At 39.3% G+C, this 18,120-nt stretch overlaps 1 protein-coding gene across 3 annotated transcripts in view; it reads right to left on the reverse strand.

Annotated features, from left to right (window-relative positions):
- Nucleotides 1-18,120, reverse strand: part of DSTN (destrin, actin depolymerizing factor) — a 44,294-nt gene continuing 26,174 nt past the window's right edge. For all 3 annotated transcript variants that reach the window (XM_023626083.2, XM_070247101.1, XM_070247102.1), the window contains 3 exons: nucleotides 6,718-7,025; nucleotides 3,285-3,361; nucleotides 1-1,208 (listed from right to left, as the gene is read on the reverse strand). In XM_023626083.2, coding sequence (XP_023481851.1) covers nucleotides 1,099-1,208; nucleotides 3,285-3,361; nucleotides 6,718-7,025 — 495 coding nt within the window. In that variant the 3' untranslated portion in view covers nucleotides 1-1,098. The remainder of the gene's footprint in view (nucleotides 1,209-3,284; nucleotides 3,362-6,717; nucleotides 7,026-18,120) is intronic.

Raw genomic sequence — 18,120 nt, forward strand, 5'->3', positions numbered from 1 at the left:
GAAGTTAAAAATGCTTCCTTTATTACATAAAGCCAATTCTGCTACTTCTAGGTTCAACGGTTTGTGCATCTCTATATTGTTCAAAGTGTTACTATGCTTGTGATATTAAAGACGATCACTTCCAAGTGTCATCAGGTAGTGGCTTCCTGTGGCTGTCATCCATCAGCCTGCTCCCCATTTCACATATAGTCGACAAACCGCTCTAGGAAATTAAAAGTTCTCCCAAGCCCCAGAGTAAACACACACTTCATGTTCTTCCACACTTTATATTGTACCAGAAGCAACCAAGTTCTGAAGGAGACACAAAGATACCACAGGTGTCCCAGCTTGTCAATATACTGCTTTATCATGTTCATTCAAGTGTCTTACAATGGAGCCCTGATTTGAATTATAATTAGTTGTTATAAGATATTGCACATTCTCCTGAGGACACACCACGATTTCCAAGATGCAATGTCACTGTCTCAGAATAGTCTCCTCACGAGCGAGGAGGCGGTCTCCAACTACGTGCTGGAAATAGTGCTTTGCGAGATCAGCGCTGATGAGAAGCGTACACCACGGTGAGGCAAACTCCACCAGACATCTGGGAGGGTGGGAAGACTGCCTGACTTCATCTTACTGTAGTTAGCATATTAGTGCTATTCTGTGTCATGAGGAAAATTATTTTCCATTATTCAGTTTAGCTCAAGAGAGTATAAAGAATTTGGGCCAAAAATTATAACCAGATTATGACCAATTCTCCAAGCAAAAGAAACAAAGTAACTGCTGAGGGTAACAAAGACGCAATAATTGTCTTCATACGGCCTTGTACTGTTTTGTGAACTGCATTATTAAAAATCGTTAGCTTAACAAAAATCTTTACAAGCCAACTCATCAAAACAGGCAGTTGGCCAATAAAAATTTAATTTCACACCAATAGAACTTGAGATTTTAGATTTATTTAGGGCCTTTTGCACATGTTTATAGAATGTTTACTCTAACAGGGACAAGACAGCTCCCCCTCAGTGAGACCCTGGCCTAAACATATTTGCTTTACTTATATAGCAAGAGGGTAACATTGAACATGGAAGCTTTCAATTTGTGGCACTGAATGACGATCTACACAGGGCATCCTTCAAAGGCTACAATTAAGGATCCACCTAGCTTTTCAGCAATACAAGCCCGATTGAGGTCTTCTGGCCCATTTGCTTGACATTCGTGTTTTATGCCTAGGGAGGAAAAATAACAATTTTATTTAGAATTATGGCAGTAGCTTACCTACTTCTCCAAGATACCAAACTTTTTTGAAAGATTAGCTCTAAGATGGATAGATAAGCTGTAGTATACACAAACAACGGAATACTACATAGTAATGTGAATAAATAATCTGTAACTACATGCATCAAAATGAATGGCTCTCACAAACACAATGCTGACTAAAAGAAGCCAGACATAAAAGCATACATTCTGGATGATTCCATTTGTATAACACAAAATCAGCCAAAGCTACTTTATGATGTTAGAAGCCAGGGTACTGGCTACCCTGTGGGGGGAGGAGTAAGAGCAAGGGGTGTGGGTGAAGGGGGAATGTGTGAGGCTTCTGGGTTGCTGGTCATGAACTCCAGAAACAGCCATTATGTTCGGTTTGTGAAATTTCATTGAGTTCTACAATAACTTATGATCTATGCTTTTCTACAGATACACTGTACTTCAAGAAAAAGTTACAAAGCAGGTCTAGTAATCATTTTTCTTGGTTTTTAAAACATAAGCAAAAATATGAATTCAATGCTTTGATGGCAGTTATTTAGTCACAATGTCACAATTTAGTAACAATAATACTATACACTCAAGAAATCTATCACAATGAAAACTATGTAAAACGGTTTATTGACTGCTTTCTCAGAAGAATGACATCACCACACTGCAGAATGAGCTCAATCATGAAATTATATACAGTAGCTTCTCTGTAAACAGCTGCTACCCTTTAAACAGCTGCATTGTTTCTGATTTTTCATAATTTTAAAAGACCATTTCTTGAGGTGCTGAAAGCATTGCAGGTCAGCTTTTAGACCACTTAAGAGTGATTAGAAGCCAGTGAAGGTTTCACTAGGAAAAAAGGCAACAAGGTGACGGTCTTTAATCTCACCAGATCAAGTCTATGTAGCAATTCCCTGTACTGAAAGCCAGTGCAGACTAGGGATGATGAGAAATCCACTCTGAATCTTTTCAATTACACTGTGGAAGTGTTGAAGCTAAGGAACCACGTTAAAACATCAGTTAACTGTCTGGTGCACACTTCTGGGGGATGGCCCAACATCAGATGAACACATGAAGAACCCGACAAGGCCTGAACTATGCAGCAGCAGGTTTCAGGAAAGGAAGCAAGAATTTTGTTTTCCTAAGTAAAACAAGCTAGGGCAAACCTGTTCTACTACAAGAATATAAAAACCAGTCAGATTAAAACAAACAAAAAAATGAAAGACACACTGGGCCAAGCCCTTGCGACCCTGGCTCGCCCAGCTGTTTGGAGGTAGCCAGGGCAGGAAGGTGGCGGGGCAACCTCTTCGACTCAGTTCCCACAATCCAGACCAAGCGTCCCATTCTACAGCTGAGAGAATCAAGGCCCAAGGAGGTTAAGCAGTTTTGGCTGAAGTCACACAGCAGTTAGATGACAAGCTTAGCCTTCAGTGCAGGCCTTTGGGCACTTGCCCCATGCTCTTTCCGTCCTACCAAGATCCCCTCCTTGCTGGAGACAGTAAGGATGGTCAGGCCATCTCATCAGGATCCCAATCACCTAGTGGCAAGTCAAATATAACTGGCCAGCTCAAGGAGTGAGGATACCTTCCTTTGGACACAGATGAGTCAGTCACCTAAAATCACAGCATTCCAGAGTGAAGCTAGAGATAAGAGAATCCTTTCGCATTCATGAACAATTCCTTTTTGTAACTTTGTTATATCAACTACATTCAAAGGCAACAGCAAATTTATTCTTTAATATGACCAATGTAAACCAATTAGTCTGCACCTGCTACATAAGAAACTAGGCAGCATCTCAAACTAGTTGAAAACTAGCCTGAACGAGTGATATGCATTCAATGTGGAGAGCACAGGGTTATTAAACATGGGTCACTCACACCCAGAGTGAGCAGCACAAGGCAGAAGACATGCTAAAAGCAGGCTTCAGCCTTCGAGGTTTTTTCTCCAAAGCTCTCTAAAGAAAATAAGGTGCTTCTCAGAAAAGATGTAGCCCCCATTCCAGGGGCTCATCATCTCTCTAAATGTTTGGAACCAAATCTAGACCATACCTTGAAATTTCTTTTTGATTGCATCCTTGGAGCTCGCATAGATCATTTTACTTTTCAGAGGTGCTAGTTCTGGTGCCCTGGAGAGGGAAATGGCAAAAACAAACAAAAAAAATGATTCAGAGAAAGTACAATTTACATTGTGTTAAACATCCCCAGTGATGGGGGAGGGTCCTCAGAATCTCCTGAGAGAGTTTTTCTAACGATTTTTTTATTTTCCCACCTCCTTGGAGAGAAACTGTTACGGAAGAGTATACATCGAATTACTCAGGCTAAACAAGGTGAAAAAATAGAGAACCACTGATTAAAAATCAGATTATTGGACCAGCCCAGTGGTATAGTGGTTAAGTTCACAACCTCCACTTAAGCAGCCTGGGGTTTGCAGGTTCGGATCCTGGGAGCAGACCTAGCACTGCTCGTCAAGCCATGCTGCAGCAGCGTCCCACATTAAGTAGAGGAAGACTGGCACAGATGTCAGCTTGTGCCAATCATCCTCAAGCAAAAGAGGAAGATTGGCAACAGATGTTAGCTCAGGGCTAATCATCCATACAGACCAAAAAACATAAAATTAGATCATCTAACACTGAATAATTCACTGTACTACCCAATTCATTTTCTTTAAAATAATTTTCTTTTTCAATTTTTATCAATAAAGGCTTGAGTTCAGGCTAATAATCATTTTTATGCACGGCTTTTTTAACACTTTCTGGTTGGAAAAAAGTTTCAAAGGACAGAAAAGCACAGAGAATTATCTGTAAATCAAGTATCTACCACCCAGAATTAAGAAATGCTAGCCATTTTAGCACTTTTGCTTCAGACTGTTTTCTATAAAAGAATATATTGCAGGGGCCGGCCCTGTGGCTGAGTGGTTAAGTTCACACGCTCCGCTTCAGGGGCCCAGGGCTTCACCAGTTTTGATCCTGGGTGCAGACATGGCACCACTCATCAGGCCACGTTGAGGTGGCATCCCACATGCCACAACTAGAAGGACCCACAACTAAAAACATACAACTACGTACTGCGGGGATTTGGGGAGAAAAAGCAATCGGAAAAAAAAAAAGAATATATGACAAAGTAAAAGTCCCCTTCTTACCCCTCCTCAGTCCCTGTATTTCCATCTATCCAATAGCAAATTCGGAGCATGAGTACGTGGCTTCCATCTTAGTCTAACATAACAAAAAATGTCACAAGGTTTTCTTTTTTTTAAGCTTACTGGCAATTCAGCAATAATTATGTCTCAATTTACAGTATTACTATTTTCCTGTATTTACAAAATTTTTAGTGCCTCCCTCCTCTTGAATGAATACTAGAAAAAGCATAACATATGTGTCACCACTTTATTCATCAGCAATATTAAAAAACAACAGAAATATTAACAGTGAACAAAAAACTCATCCTTCTCCAACTGCTCATCTACAAATGCATTATTTATTTCCCATTATACTACCAAACCTCAGGCCTGCCTCTACTCCATGCTACCCAGGAACCAAAGGGTAAATGGAGTGTGGCACTTAATGATTCCACTTAGCTACAATACTTCCAGGACGTCCAACAGTCATTAACACCGTGGGCTGGCATGACCTCACCTAGCCTACTCTCCCACAGTAGGCAGAGAATCTATTCTTGGGAACCAAGAAAAAGGCAGTCTCTGTCTCTCAGATGTTTATTCCTCCCAATTCGAAGGTCTAAGGAGGGAGACAAAGCCATGACAATAACGTGAGGTCTGGCAGATGCTTGAGCTGCAAAGTTAACTTTTCTTTTGCAAAATAGGCAGGGACAGGAAAAGCATTGGCTGTTCTGATTTTACATTAACCAGATTTTTAAAACACTAAGTAAGAGCCCTTCCCTGGGCCCTAAACAGAGCCCGTTAAGGACAACTCCTATATAATAAGGTTTACCTTTTCTTAAAAAAAGTAATAGTGCGGGACCGGCCCGGTGGCGCAGCAGTTAAGTGTGCACATTCCGCTTTGGCAGCCCGGGGTTCGCCAGTTTGGATCCCGGGTGCGGACATGGCACCACTTGGCACGCCATGCTGTGGCAGGCGTCCCACATATAAAGTAGAGGAAGATGGGCATGGATGTTAGCTCAGGGCCAGTCTTCCTCAGCAAAAAGCGGAGGATTGGCAGCAGTTAGCTCAGGGGTGATCTTCCTCAAAAAAAAAAAACAGCACAAAACAAAACATTGCACTAACACTGAATTTCCTTTTACTTTTACTTTCCAAATGTTCTTTAATAAGGATTTGCACAGTAAGCTGCCCCAATACATGCTCCCTGACCTCCATATTTGCATTCCTTACAGCATCTTGGTTTAATCAAGTGTAACAAGGGCTTGCGGAAATGGAACTGAGGTGTGGTCTAGAGTTACATTCCTTTAAACCAGAATTCTTTTGACTTCCCAGCCCCACATCCAAAAGCTGTTGGTGGCACACAGCTAAGAGCTAAGCCCCTCCGTGCCTTGCTCTAGCTCAGGCCAAAGTATCAAGAGGACCCTCACCTCCCCCAAATCAGAGGCTGTTACCAACTGCCCTTCCTCTTAGAAGCTAGAGAATATTCTCACTATGTAAGATTTCCATGTGAAGGAATATAGTATAATACAATTAAATGAGGGAATCAGGCATGACTTTTAACTCAAGCTTAATCTCAAATATTAACTTATTTGAAAAGATGAGAATAACTAATTTAAACAGCCTTTCTTTCAAGAAAAGGCCATGTAACTCACTTTATAGCACTTTTACTACTTAGAGCAATGCTGTCCAATAGAGCTTTCTTGCAATGATGGAAAGAAATGTTCTACATCTGTGTTACGCAATAAGGTAGCTACTAATCGCATTTGGCTACTGAGCATGCGAAATGCGGTAATTAAACTAAGAAACTAAATTTTAAATTTTATTTAATTTTAATTATTTTAATAGCCACAAACGGCTAGTGCCTACCCTACTGGACAGTGTGAACGCAGAACAGATTACAGTTGAGGCAATGATAGTACTGACTTCAAAAGTAACGAACCACAGAGAAGGACGGGTGTTTAAAAAGGAGGTTGGCTCCCAGCGTGGCATGGGCGGAGGACTTTGCTAAAGTAAACTTTCTTCTCAGTATTATAGGAAGAATTTTTAGAGAAATTCTGCCTTCTAAGGAGTGAGTTCAGAGGATGCACAGAAGTCTACCTCCTGCCTCTTCTCCCACCAAAAAAATCAACTATTGAAAGTTATGTTCTTTGAAGTACTCAAAGAGCGGCTAAAATTTAGTTTTGGTCCCACAAACATCAGTCCCCATAAGATCTTATGAAACCTTGTAAATAAAAATTAAGTAACAATGACTGGAGATAGCCTGACTTAAAATTACTTTTGTCCCAGGAACTGCTTCTCCAAGTGCTAAGCTAACAATAGGAAATTAACTCTTCAGTTTCACTGAGGCTCAACATTTCTAGTGATGCTTACCACAAAAAAAACATCAACTCCTCTTTTCTGGATTCCTTGGTTTCAAAGCTTGCATCATACAAAGCATAACGACAATCTTTTTCAGGAAGCATTCCCACAAAATGCTTGAAAGGATCGGTTATGGTTACACCAACATCTCCAACCAAGATCTCTTTGCCTTCTTCTACAATGATGCACTTTTTGTCTGCACTGAGACAAAAAATAACAGCCTTCTTTCTTTTCTTGATTTCTTCGGGTGTGGAGCACTTCCGAACTTTCATGTCATAAAAAATGCGACATACTTCATCAGCAACTTGCACTCCTGAGGCCTACAAGAGAAAAAAAATCAGAAAGAGGCCTACAACTTTTATCATGCCAAATATAAAATAATATGTGTTAACTTTTGGCTATAGACTAGCAAAGACTTAAAATTTTTAAGGTATACTTATCATCCAATAGGAAAACTAGAAAATCTGAGCTGCAATCACTAACTTCAGTCACTGAATTTTTTAAAAGATTACATACATAAGCCATTCATCACTGTTACGTGGGAGTAAGGAAAGCTACACAGCCCCTCGTACCCTAAAATCTGGAAAGAAGTGCTTCCCGAGGTGCTGGATTATCATCTTCTTACAGACAGGTTGTTCAGAGCCCTAACTGGGGGTAGTCATCTCCCCAGTTAACTGGGTATTAATAATACCCAATATTCTTTCATAATGCATTACAGACGGTCAGAGTAGCAGGGTTGGGAAAATTCCATCCCTACAGCATTTCTTTCTCTAATAGAAGAATAATTAAAAGGTCTTTGTTTTACTCACATTTCAAAATTATGTAATTTTCAGCAACATATTAGTCACATGCCTTTAGTATTTCACTTATAAAACCTCCTAGTTTTAAATTAAGAATAGAATAAATAAGATTGCTAACAGAATAGATCTTAATTGTTCCCATCACAAAAAAGAAATGATCATTATGTGACATGACGGAGGTGTTAGCTAATGCCACAGTGGTGATCATACTGCAATATATAAACGTATCAAACCAATGCCTTGTACACCTTCAATTCACACAACGTCATATGTCAATTATATCTCAATTTTAAAAAAGAATAAATAAGAAAATGTTTACTACAATAACAAAGAGGATAGCTTAATCTGAGACTGCACTGACCAGAAAAGTAAACCTTTTACCACATCATATTTGCTATTCTGAGACAAGGAAGCAGTTACACAGGTCTTGATAGCAAAAGATCTAAAACCAGTTTTTATTCTTTTCAACTTCTTTAAGGAATGTGTTGTTTATATTAACTTTACTCATATGCAAATTTTTCTATGCTTCTTTAACTACTCTCGTTTGCATGTTAGCTTTTCTAAAGCAAGAATTATAAACCTAATAGAATTTAAATATGAAACAATGCAAAAATATCAATGATACCCAAAATTAATGTCAAGTAATTTGGTTAAGAAATAAAAATGCATGTAAGATGAAAAGATAACCCACACACTGGAAGAAAATACTTGCAAATCATATATCCAATGAGGAACTTGTATCCAGAATATATAAAGAACCCTTATAACTCAACAATAGAAAAGACAAATAACCCAATTTAAAAATGTGCAAAGGATTTGAATAGACTTTTCTCCAAAGAAGATTTATAACTGGCCAATAAGCACTTGGAAAATGCTCAGTATCATTAGTCATTCATTATGGAAGTACAGATCAAAACCACAATGAGATACTACTTCACACCCACTAGGATGGCTCTAACAAAAAAGACAACAGGAACATATGTTGGTGAGGGGGTTAAGAAAATATAACCCTTATACATTGCTGATATAATTGTAAAACAGAGCAGCTACTTCAACAGCCTGCCAGTTCCTCAAAAGGTTAAACATGGAGTTAATGTCTAGCAACACCACTCCTAGGTATATACACAAGAGAAACAAAAACGTATGTTCATACAAAAACTTGTACATTAAACAAAATGTGGTATATCCATACAATGGAGTATTATTCAGCCATAAAAAAAAAAATGAGGTACTGATACCTGCTATAACACAGTGCTAAATGAAAGCAGCCAGACATGAAAGGCCATATACTGCACGAGTCTCTTCCTATGAAATGTTCAAATAGGTAAATCTAAACAGGATTCACAGACAAGAAGTAGATTTAGTGGTTGCCAGGTGCTAAGGAGAGAGGGGAATGGGGAAGTGACTACTAATAAGCCTGAGGTTGGTTTCTTTGTGAAGTGATGAAATGTTCTGGAATTTGACAGTGGTGATGGATTCACAACTCTGTGAATGTAGTGGAAACCAATGAATTGTACTTTATGGTATGTGAATTACATCTCAATAAAGCTGTTACTTAAAAATGCATGTAAGGATTCGGGGGGTTAAAATACACTAAGATTGTAGCATTTACTTAATATTAAGGTAACTGGGCCACAATCATCTCATTCAATAAAAGAGCTCTAATATACACTCCAATCCCATCTAATTTAATCCGCATTTAATCACAATCCACTTCAATCCTATCTAACCTAACTCATATTTTGTTTATAAATGAACATTTCACTCTAAATTAACAAAGTTGTAAATACAGAAAATTAAGACTAGAAAACTACCTTAAAAGCTATACAACCTTATCACCTTTCTACTTTTAAAAAGCACTCTTCTTGGTGCCAGCCCGGTGGCATGGTGGTTACGTTCACACACCACTTCAATGGCCCAGGGTTCGCAGTTTCAGACCCCAGGCGTGGACCTACACATCACTCATCAAGCCACGCTGAGGAGGCATCCCACATACAAAATAGAGGAAGACTGGCACCGACATTAGCTCAGAAACAATATTTCTAAAGCAAAAAGAGGAAGATTGGCAACAGGGGCCAGTCTTCCTCAGCAGCAAAAAAAACAAACAAAACCAAAAAAAAAACCACAAGCACTCTTCTTAAACCTTCTTTTACTGCTTTAGAAGTAGTATTGTTCTGCTCTTCACAGTTCATCTCTGTTAAGCAAGTTAATCTTTATTTTGCTTTTTTGAACAGAGATGAATAAAATTTTCAAAGTAACAAAAATTAATGAAGAACTAGAAACAGACTCCAATTCCTCTAACTCCCTAGTCCGTAATGTTGATTTGTAAGTCACATTTGACCAACCCATCTTTAAAAGCACGAAGGTCACATTTGAAGCCTTATAGCCAACCAATTGATATTTGAATGTATCTATCAAGATAAGATCTAAGAGAAGTATCTCAAACAACACTTTAAATTCTGACTTGGAAATTAATCAAATTAATCATGTAGCAGTAATTGAAAATAGAAAGTCAATGTGTATTCTGCAATTATAATGCAACTAATCTTAGCCAAATCTAGCCGGAACTTACAGGCACCTTAAAAGCTTCAGTAAGGAGGAGTTTGGGCTACTATCAAAAAAGAGGTCTATGAAGGTTTCTGATGAGGGGAAAACTAAAGACACTTCTGCTTGAGGAAATAAACACTGAACACTACGAAGGAGAAGCCGGCAAACACACTGGAAGCAGGAAGACCACTTTTGAGGCAATTACAAACATTCAGAGGAGAAAGCTCTGAACTACAACAGTGGGGCTGAAAACAAAAAACAAACCCAAGGACATTCCAAAGTAGAACCAATAGAGCTGAATGAAAGATGAAGCAGCAGCATCAAAGACGACCTAGGATTCTCTAGACTGTGACCAGAAAGACTGTGAGGTATAAACAGAAGGGAGACGACGGGTACAGTGTGACATGTTAATTTTGAAGACTGTGACATGACACCCAGGCGGAGATGACCAGTCAGGAACTGGAAATATGAGCACGGATCTAATAAGAAGGCTGAGCCTAAAAGATATTTTGGACTATAATCAATACCATGGTGGTATCAACACTAAGCAGCAAAAAAGAAGTCAAGAAGACTAAGAAGAAATGATCAGAAAGCTAAGAAGAAAAAGCAAGAACGGAGGGAAAAAAGCATCCTAGAAGCCAAGGGAGAATATTTTGAGGAGGGAGGTCATCAATATTAAAAACTTCAAAGTTTGAGAACGACTGCAACCACATCACTGGGCTTGGCAACTGGGCCTCTGAGCACTTCAGGAGCCTGGAGGAGGCAGGCAGAAGTCCAGGGCATGGGCTGCAGAGCCACAGGGAATTGAGGAGGTAAAGACAGAAAATACAGGATGGTTAATGGCAAAGAGAAAACAGAAGATTGAGTGCTAACTTTACAGAAGTTGTCTTACAACTGGGGAAATTTGACCATACTAAATGTTTAGAAGCTTGAAGGAAAACCAAAAACATAAAAAAAAAAAGTAATACTGAGTACTTACTATTGTCAGACACTTCTAAATCACAAAAATTCTATGAGATAGCTACTATTATTATTTGCATTTTACAGATGGGGAAATTGAGGCATAGAAAGATTAAATAACTTGGCCAGGGTCACTGAGAAACTGACAGTAGAACTGAGATTTGAACTCAGACAATCTGGCTCCAGAGGGTAGTCTTAACCACTCATAATAAAGAGTCAGAACTCTAAAGAGACGGGGCACGATGGGGGAGTTAGTCTTAGAAAAGGATACACATTTTTTCCTCTAAAATAGGAAGAGGGTGGAAGTAAGAAACCTGCTAAAAATTGTGCTTGAAAGGCTCCATTTTTCTCTGTGAAGTATAAGCCAGAAGGAGTAGGGCAGAGGTTTGAGGGCACATGAGATAAAGATTTAGAATAGTTGTGATGGAGAGTTCCAAAGGAAATCACCGAAAGATAAGCTCTGAGGCCATCTAAAGATTCAGCTGAGGTCAAAGAGGGCGATGGCAGAGCAATCTGGCAGAAAGCAGATGCTGAGGGCAGTGAAGGTGGAAAGGAAGGACTCTGCATTCTCCCTAGGAGATTTTATCCAAGCTCCAGGTTTCAATCATCTCATCCAAACGACTCACACAGTGTTCAGTCTTTGGCTTTTCTGAGCTCCCAGCCTTTACACCCAATTTCCCATCTAACATCTCTAGCTGGATGTGTCAAAGGGCTCTGACGCTCAGCATGTCAAAGTCTCCTTCTAGTCAGTCTTCCTTTATCAGGACACATGCCATCCTAGTTCCATAAGCCCCAAACCTAAGAGACACCCTCAACAATTCCTTCTCCCTCACCTCACTTCACTCTTTGGACTTTCATATTTTTTCCCAAGATAATCATTTCTCTCAATCTCTGCTGCCACTCCCCAGCCCAAGTTACCACTGCTTCTTATGGTGAACTGTTACGACCTCCCAAGTGGTTCAGGGGAGCGAGGTCAGGAGATATGTGCACTACACTGTTTCCTCTGTCTGGGCGCACAGGAAGACTACATTCCCCAGGCTTCTTTGCAAGTTCAGTTGGGGACATATGACTGAGTTCTGCTCAGCAAGAGCTCGGCACAGTGATATAAACCACTTCCAGGTCCAGGTCTTTAAAAGTGATCTTCAAACACTGTCTTCTCCTGCCAAGATGACCTTGGCAGACACACTTCAAGATAGAAGAGGGCCGCTCCACTCCGCTGGCCTCCGCATGACAGAGATAAATCTTTACTGTGTTAAGCCACTGAGATTTGGGGTTTGTTACTGCAGTTGTTCAAATACAACAGAACACCCACACCCACTGCGAATCCCCTGTACTCTCCAAGTTATTCTCCACATTGCAGCCAGAGATCTGAAAGACAAATCCGATCTCCATGCGTAAAACACTTCATTGGCTTTCCATTGATCTGAGGGTAAAAACAATAATAATGTTTTAATGTCTGATCTGGCCCTAGCCACCTCTCTAGCCTTATCTTATGCTACACACACTCTGCATTTTCACTCTTCAGACCTCAGATCAATTCCCACCTTGCAAAAAAGTTGTCTGGGTCAAAACCACTATCACATGCTTGCATGAGATCATGTATCTACCCTATAGCACTTATCACAATTTTAATGTTCTCTAAGATTATTTAATTAATGACCATCTCCCCAAATAGGATGTAGCTTCCTTAAGACTGTAAGTTCCTTGAGAGACTGTCTATCTTGTTCACTATTGTGTTCCTCTGAGGAAATCAAAGATGAATCAGACCCCCGAAGGAAGTTTATTTGAATAATGGAGAAGACAGAGACAGGAGACATAAAGCTTCAATACTTGGTAAAACTGTCATTATTCCTTGATAAACTCCAACGGCAGGGAGTTTAAAGAAGGCAGGGTTTAAACGGGGGATGCAGGTAGGTAGGGAAGGTTTCACATGTAAGCACTCCAAAATAAGGGGACTGAAAGAAGGATGATAGTTCCTGACAAAAAGAACTCGGCACATACAATATGAGAGGAGGAAATTGAGACGTGGACCGGGTTCAAATGGAAGAGGCCACAAACAGCAGGTTCAGGAGTTTGGAGACACTGGATCTTCTTTTTTTTTTTTCTTTTTGAGGAAGATTAGCCCTGAGCTAACATCTGCTGCCAATCCTCCTCTTTTTGCTGAGGATGACTGGCCCTGAGCTAACATTCGTGCCCATCTTCCTCTACTTTATATACAGGACGCCTGACACAGCATGGCTTGATGAGCAGTGTGTAGGTCCACACCTGGGAACCGAACTGGTGAACCCCAGGCTGCAGAAGCAGAACGTGCAAACTTAACCGCTGTGCCACTGGGCCGGCACCTACACTGGATATTTTTAAAGTAAGGTGGGGGCCAGCCCCGTGGCCAAGTGGTTAAGTTTGCACGCTCCGCTTCGGTGGCCCAAGGTTTCGCCAGTTCGAATCCTGGGTGCGGGCACAGCACCACTCATCAAGCCATGCTGAGATGGCATCCCACATGCCACAACTAGAAGGACCCACAGCTAAAAATACACAACTATGTACCAGGGGGCTTTGAGGAGAAAAAGGAAAAAAATAAAATCTTAAAAAGAAAAAAAAAAGTAAGGTGACGAGCTAAAGGCTAATTCAGTAAGCAATGCAAGAGATGATCAAGGCTTCACTAGGGAGTGGGGACAGTACAAAGAGGAGGGCTGTGGGCCGACGCTGCACTGTACAAACAACTGTACTTGAAAACCATTGGCTGGGAGAAGGACGGCGGAAAGGAAAGTGTTTCTAAACACAGAAGAAAGTGTTCGGAGGTTGGTTAACGTTGCCAAGTGCTCATACTCTCTCATCTTTCCACTGTGGTGGCTTTAGAGGCTTTGATGTTAAAGAAGTATGGTTCTTTATGACTGGTAACATTATAATACCAAATTTTGCCTGCGAAAATAATCAAAATATCTACCAGGTAAAGTGTATATCAGATTCAAATGTAATGAATAAATATGCTTAAAATTTGTTATACCTTGATTTAGTTAGTATGTCCTTGAAATAGCACCGTATGGAAGATTACACAACTGGCCCCAAGATTCTTGATAATGATTTTTATAAACTAAAACTAAACCCATGAGGGCAGACTGAGAAAACAGGGAATACAGCTCCTACAGCCTGGTCCGACACTGGTAGCTCTTTTACCTTACATATTTCTGGGGGATAAACTGGAAAGCTAGGGATAGAAAGAAGACAAAATAATCCTTGAGTAACTACAGTTTATTCATGTTTCAGAGGCTGAAAGAAAACAACTTGAAGTTAAAGCACCAGAATTATGACAGAAACAGTTCCATCCAAACTTCTCCACTAACTATTTGTGTCACTTTGGTCATGTCAGTTAACATCTCTGAAGTAAATGAGTTCCTTCAACTAATTTATTTAGGGGAGTGCACTAAATCAGTGATTACCAAACTTTAAAGTACACAGGAATCACTTGCAGATCTTGCTAAAATGCGGATTTTGCAGATTCTGATTCAGACTATCTGGGTAGGGACTGAGATTCTGCATTTCCAATAAGCTCCAGGCGAATATCACTGAAATGTAGTTCTAGAATTTCAAGAAACGTAATAAAATCTTAGCTCACTGCTATTTTATTTCCTTGCCTACAGGTTTAATTTTTATAATGAAGCAGTAGTGAAAAGAGTACGTTACAAAAACAGGCCCAAAGTGAAAGCATTTTTTGTGCCATGGAACCCTCGTGAAGCCTATGGGTCCTTTCTCAAAATGATGTTTCAAATAAAACATAGAGCATCACAAAAGAAGCCAATTATATTGAAATATAGTTCATCTACAATGATGGTTAGGAATTCTTGTGAGAGTTATTAATTTCAGTGGATTTGTTATCACAAAGAGACATTAAGGTGAATTTCAAAACAAAAACGGCTGTAACATTGATATACAGAATCATTTGTTCTTTACACTATGCTTTACCTAATAGAAAAGATCTTCTCCCATCAGCCTCATTTTCCAGTATTTCTCTAAAATGTAGGATTACTATTAACTGGTCAGCTGTCAAGAAATCTAAGGTTTATTTTTAAAAACAAAATCATATTCAGTTTTGCTTTTAAATTTATTTTTAAAAAGTTATTTATATTCAATTACAAAGTTTTAACACAGACCATTAAAGGATACTCTGAACATAGCACCAAAATTTGCTGCACAGTTGGGAAGGGAAATCTTTGAGAGCAAAAATAGATTGCTATTACAAGAGCTTTGTGATTACCTTAAAAAGATATGTTATCCACAACTTGAGTTTCTCTGTGTTCTGTCCCAGTGACCACTGGAGAATAACAGTTGCTCTTGGAACTCCACCCCCACGTCAAAGTAGTTGCTTTTAAATAATCCCTGCACTGTATTTTATCTCACCTGACTCCCCATTTTTAACTTGCTCATGAAGCATAATGGATCTCAAACCTGTCTGAGCCTCCTCTGGCAGAGCTGTTGTGAAACACTGACGCAGAGATTAAATGAATACATCTGAGGCACCGCCTTTATTCTCAAGATTTACTCAGTGTATGCTTCTTTAAATAAAGTCACTACTCAGAAACAGAGGGTTTGGGAGTAAACGCTACAGAGAATATGTAACACTGGGTATTTTAAAGTGGCAAATGACGGAACACAATTAAAACATCAATTTTCTCAATTCTGGTGTAAGGGTGGTAATCTTTGAAAGGAGCATCAAGTTTCTGATTCAGCTTTGTAAACAATGGAACCAGTCCAAAAACTAAAGGTAATGGCTCACAGCAGCTCATCCGTAAACCAGAATACCAGAAACAATGGTCTGTTTCTATACTATTAGCTCAAGGAGGGTACCTAACTCTGGCTTCATAATTAATGCCAACTACACTTTACCTAATACTCACTGGAGAAAACAGGAATGAAAGCTATTTTCCTACCTCAGAAAATTGTTAATTTTTTAAAATTATTTTTCTAAGTTAAGAGAGTCAGAAACATTCAGAGAAGCATACTGCATGGCAGAAAAATACAATTTCAAATTTATAAACCCTAGCAGGAAACAGGCATTAGTTAGTTCCTTTATCAACCTACTAACACACAATGTAACTGCTAATCAAAGGAGTTGGGGAGTTTAAAAATGGCTTCTCCATTCTCGTTTATTTACACCAAGCCTCACAAGAGCTAAATGAAACAGAAAAATGACTTGCCTACAAAGTATTTGGTCTTTCGGCTACAACTGATGCCTCCAAGCAATAATGTTGAGACAACAAATGAGAGCGACAAGTGCTCCAGGCACATTTCTACACAGAAATGTTACATGCCCCACAGGTCCTGTGTTAAGATGGGAGGCTGAAGATGTACATCTAATTTATCTCCATACCAAAACACCAATGAAAGCACAAAAAGGGGATTGAAAAAAAAAAGAACATAAACCCACAAGGACAAGAACGGAAGAAATACCGATATTCGACCAAGGAAGAAGGAGTGAAATTAGTTTGAAATGCACTTAGGTCCCTAGATTGCCCTTCTGAACTGCCCCGTGCCACCACTCCCATATCCCTGGAATTCTGGAGTTCACTCTCTGGAAAGGGTAAACAATAGGTCTTTCTGGCTTAGTCATCATACTGAAAACAGGAAAATAGGTGACCATATGTTAAGCAAATACTAGCACACACTCTGCTCTACCACCACCTTGAAGTCTGACCGTGAATTACTAAATCCTTAGTCCCACTGTTCTGAGAGCCATGCTATCCAACAGAACGTTCTGTGTTGATGCCAACATTCTATGTCTAGACTGTCCAATATGGTAGCTACTGCCACACATGGGTAATGAGCACATGACATGTGGCTAATGCAATTGAGGAACTAAATTTTTATCTTATTTTAAATAATTTAACATAAAACAATAAAATTAACTCAATACTAAAATAGTATGTTTAGGGTTAACAAATTTATAAAATATACTGCATAGTTTTCTGTCTTGGAAAAACAGTATATTATTTAGCTTTATGGATGACTTGTGTCATCAGGAACATGCATTACTATACTTTGCAGTGGCAGAACAATTCCTCCAAGGGCAAGGATTTCACTTCCAGTTTACTAATTATGGTCAAGCATTTCTGGGGGCAAAGATGCAATCTTGGGGGGAAATTCAGATAGACTTTTTGTCTGTTTGGAAATATCCTGAGTGTTAATTTGAAGAGCCAAAACCACCAAAATGAAGAATAGTCATAAAGCTTCAGACAAGAAGGCTTAACTTTAAGCACAGATTTGAATTCTTACAGATGGCATAACAAAAAATGTCTTCACTCCTTCAGGAAAAAAACCTTGGATAGCGGGAAAGATGTGAAATTACGAATTTAAAATACAAGGTTTAATCAAAACATGGTACTGGTACAAACACAGGTGCACAGATCAATGGAACAATATTGAAAGCCCAGAAATAAAACCACACATCTACGGACAGCTAATCTTCGACAAAGGAGCTGAGGGCATACAATGGAGAAAAGAAAGTCTTCAACAAATGGTGCTGGGAAAACTGGACAGTCACATATAAAAGAATGAAAATCGACCATTCTTTTTCACCATTCGCCAAAATAAACTCAAAATGGATCAAAGACCTAAAGCTGAGACCTGAAACCATAAGGCTTCTAGAAGAAAATGTAGGCAGTACACTCTTTGACATCAGATTAAAAAGACCTTTTCGGACACCATGTCTTCTCAGACAAGGGAAACAATAGAAAGAATAAACAAACGGGACTTCATCAGACTAAAGAGCTTCTTCAAGGCAAGGGAAAACAGGATTGAAACAAAAAAACAACGCACTAACTGGGAAAAAATATTTGCAAGTCATACATCTGACAAAGGCTTAATATCCATTATATATAAAGAATTCACACAACTCAACAACAAAAAATCAAACAACCCGAGCAAAAAATGGGCAGGAGACATGAACAGACATTTCTCCAAAGAAGATACATGGCTGGCCAATAGGCACATGTAAAGATGTTTATCATCACTGTGCATCAGGGAAATGCAAATCAGAACTACACTAAGATATCACCTTACACCCATTAGAATGACAAAAATAACTAAAACAAATACTAACAAATATTGGAGAGGT

The sequence above is a fragment of the Equus caballus genome, chromosome 22, assembly GCF_041296265.1.
Source record: "Equus caballus isolate H_3958 breed thoroughbred chromosome 22, TB-T2T, whole genome shotgun sequence".
Lineage (NCBI taxonomy): Eukaryota > Metazoa > Chordata > Mammalia > Perissodactyla > Equidae > Equus > Equus caballus.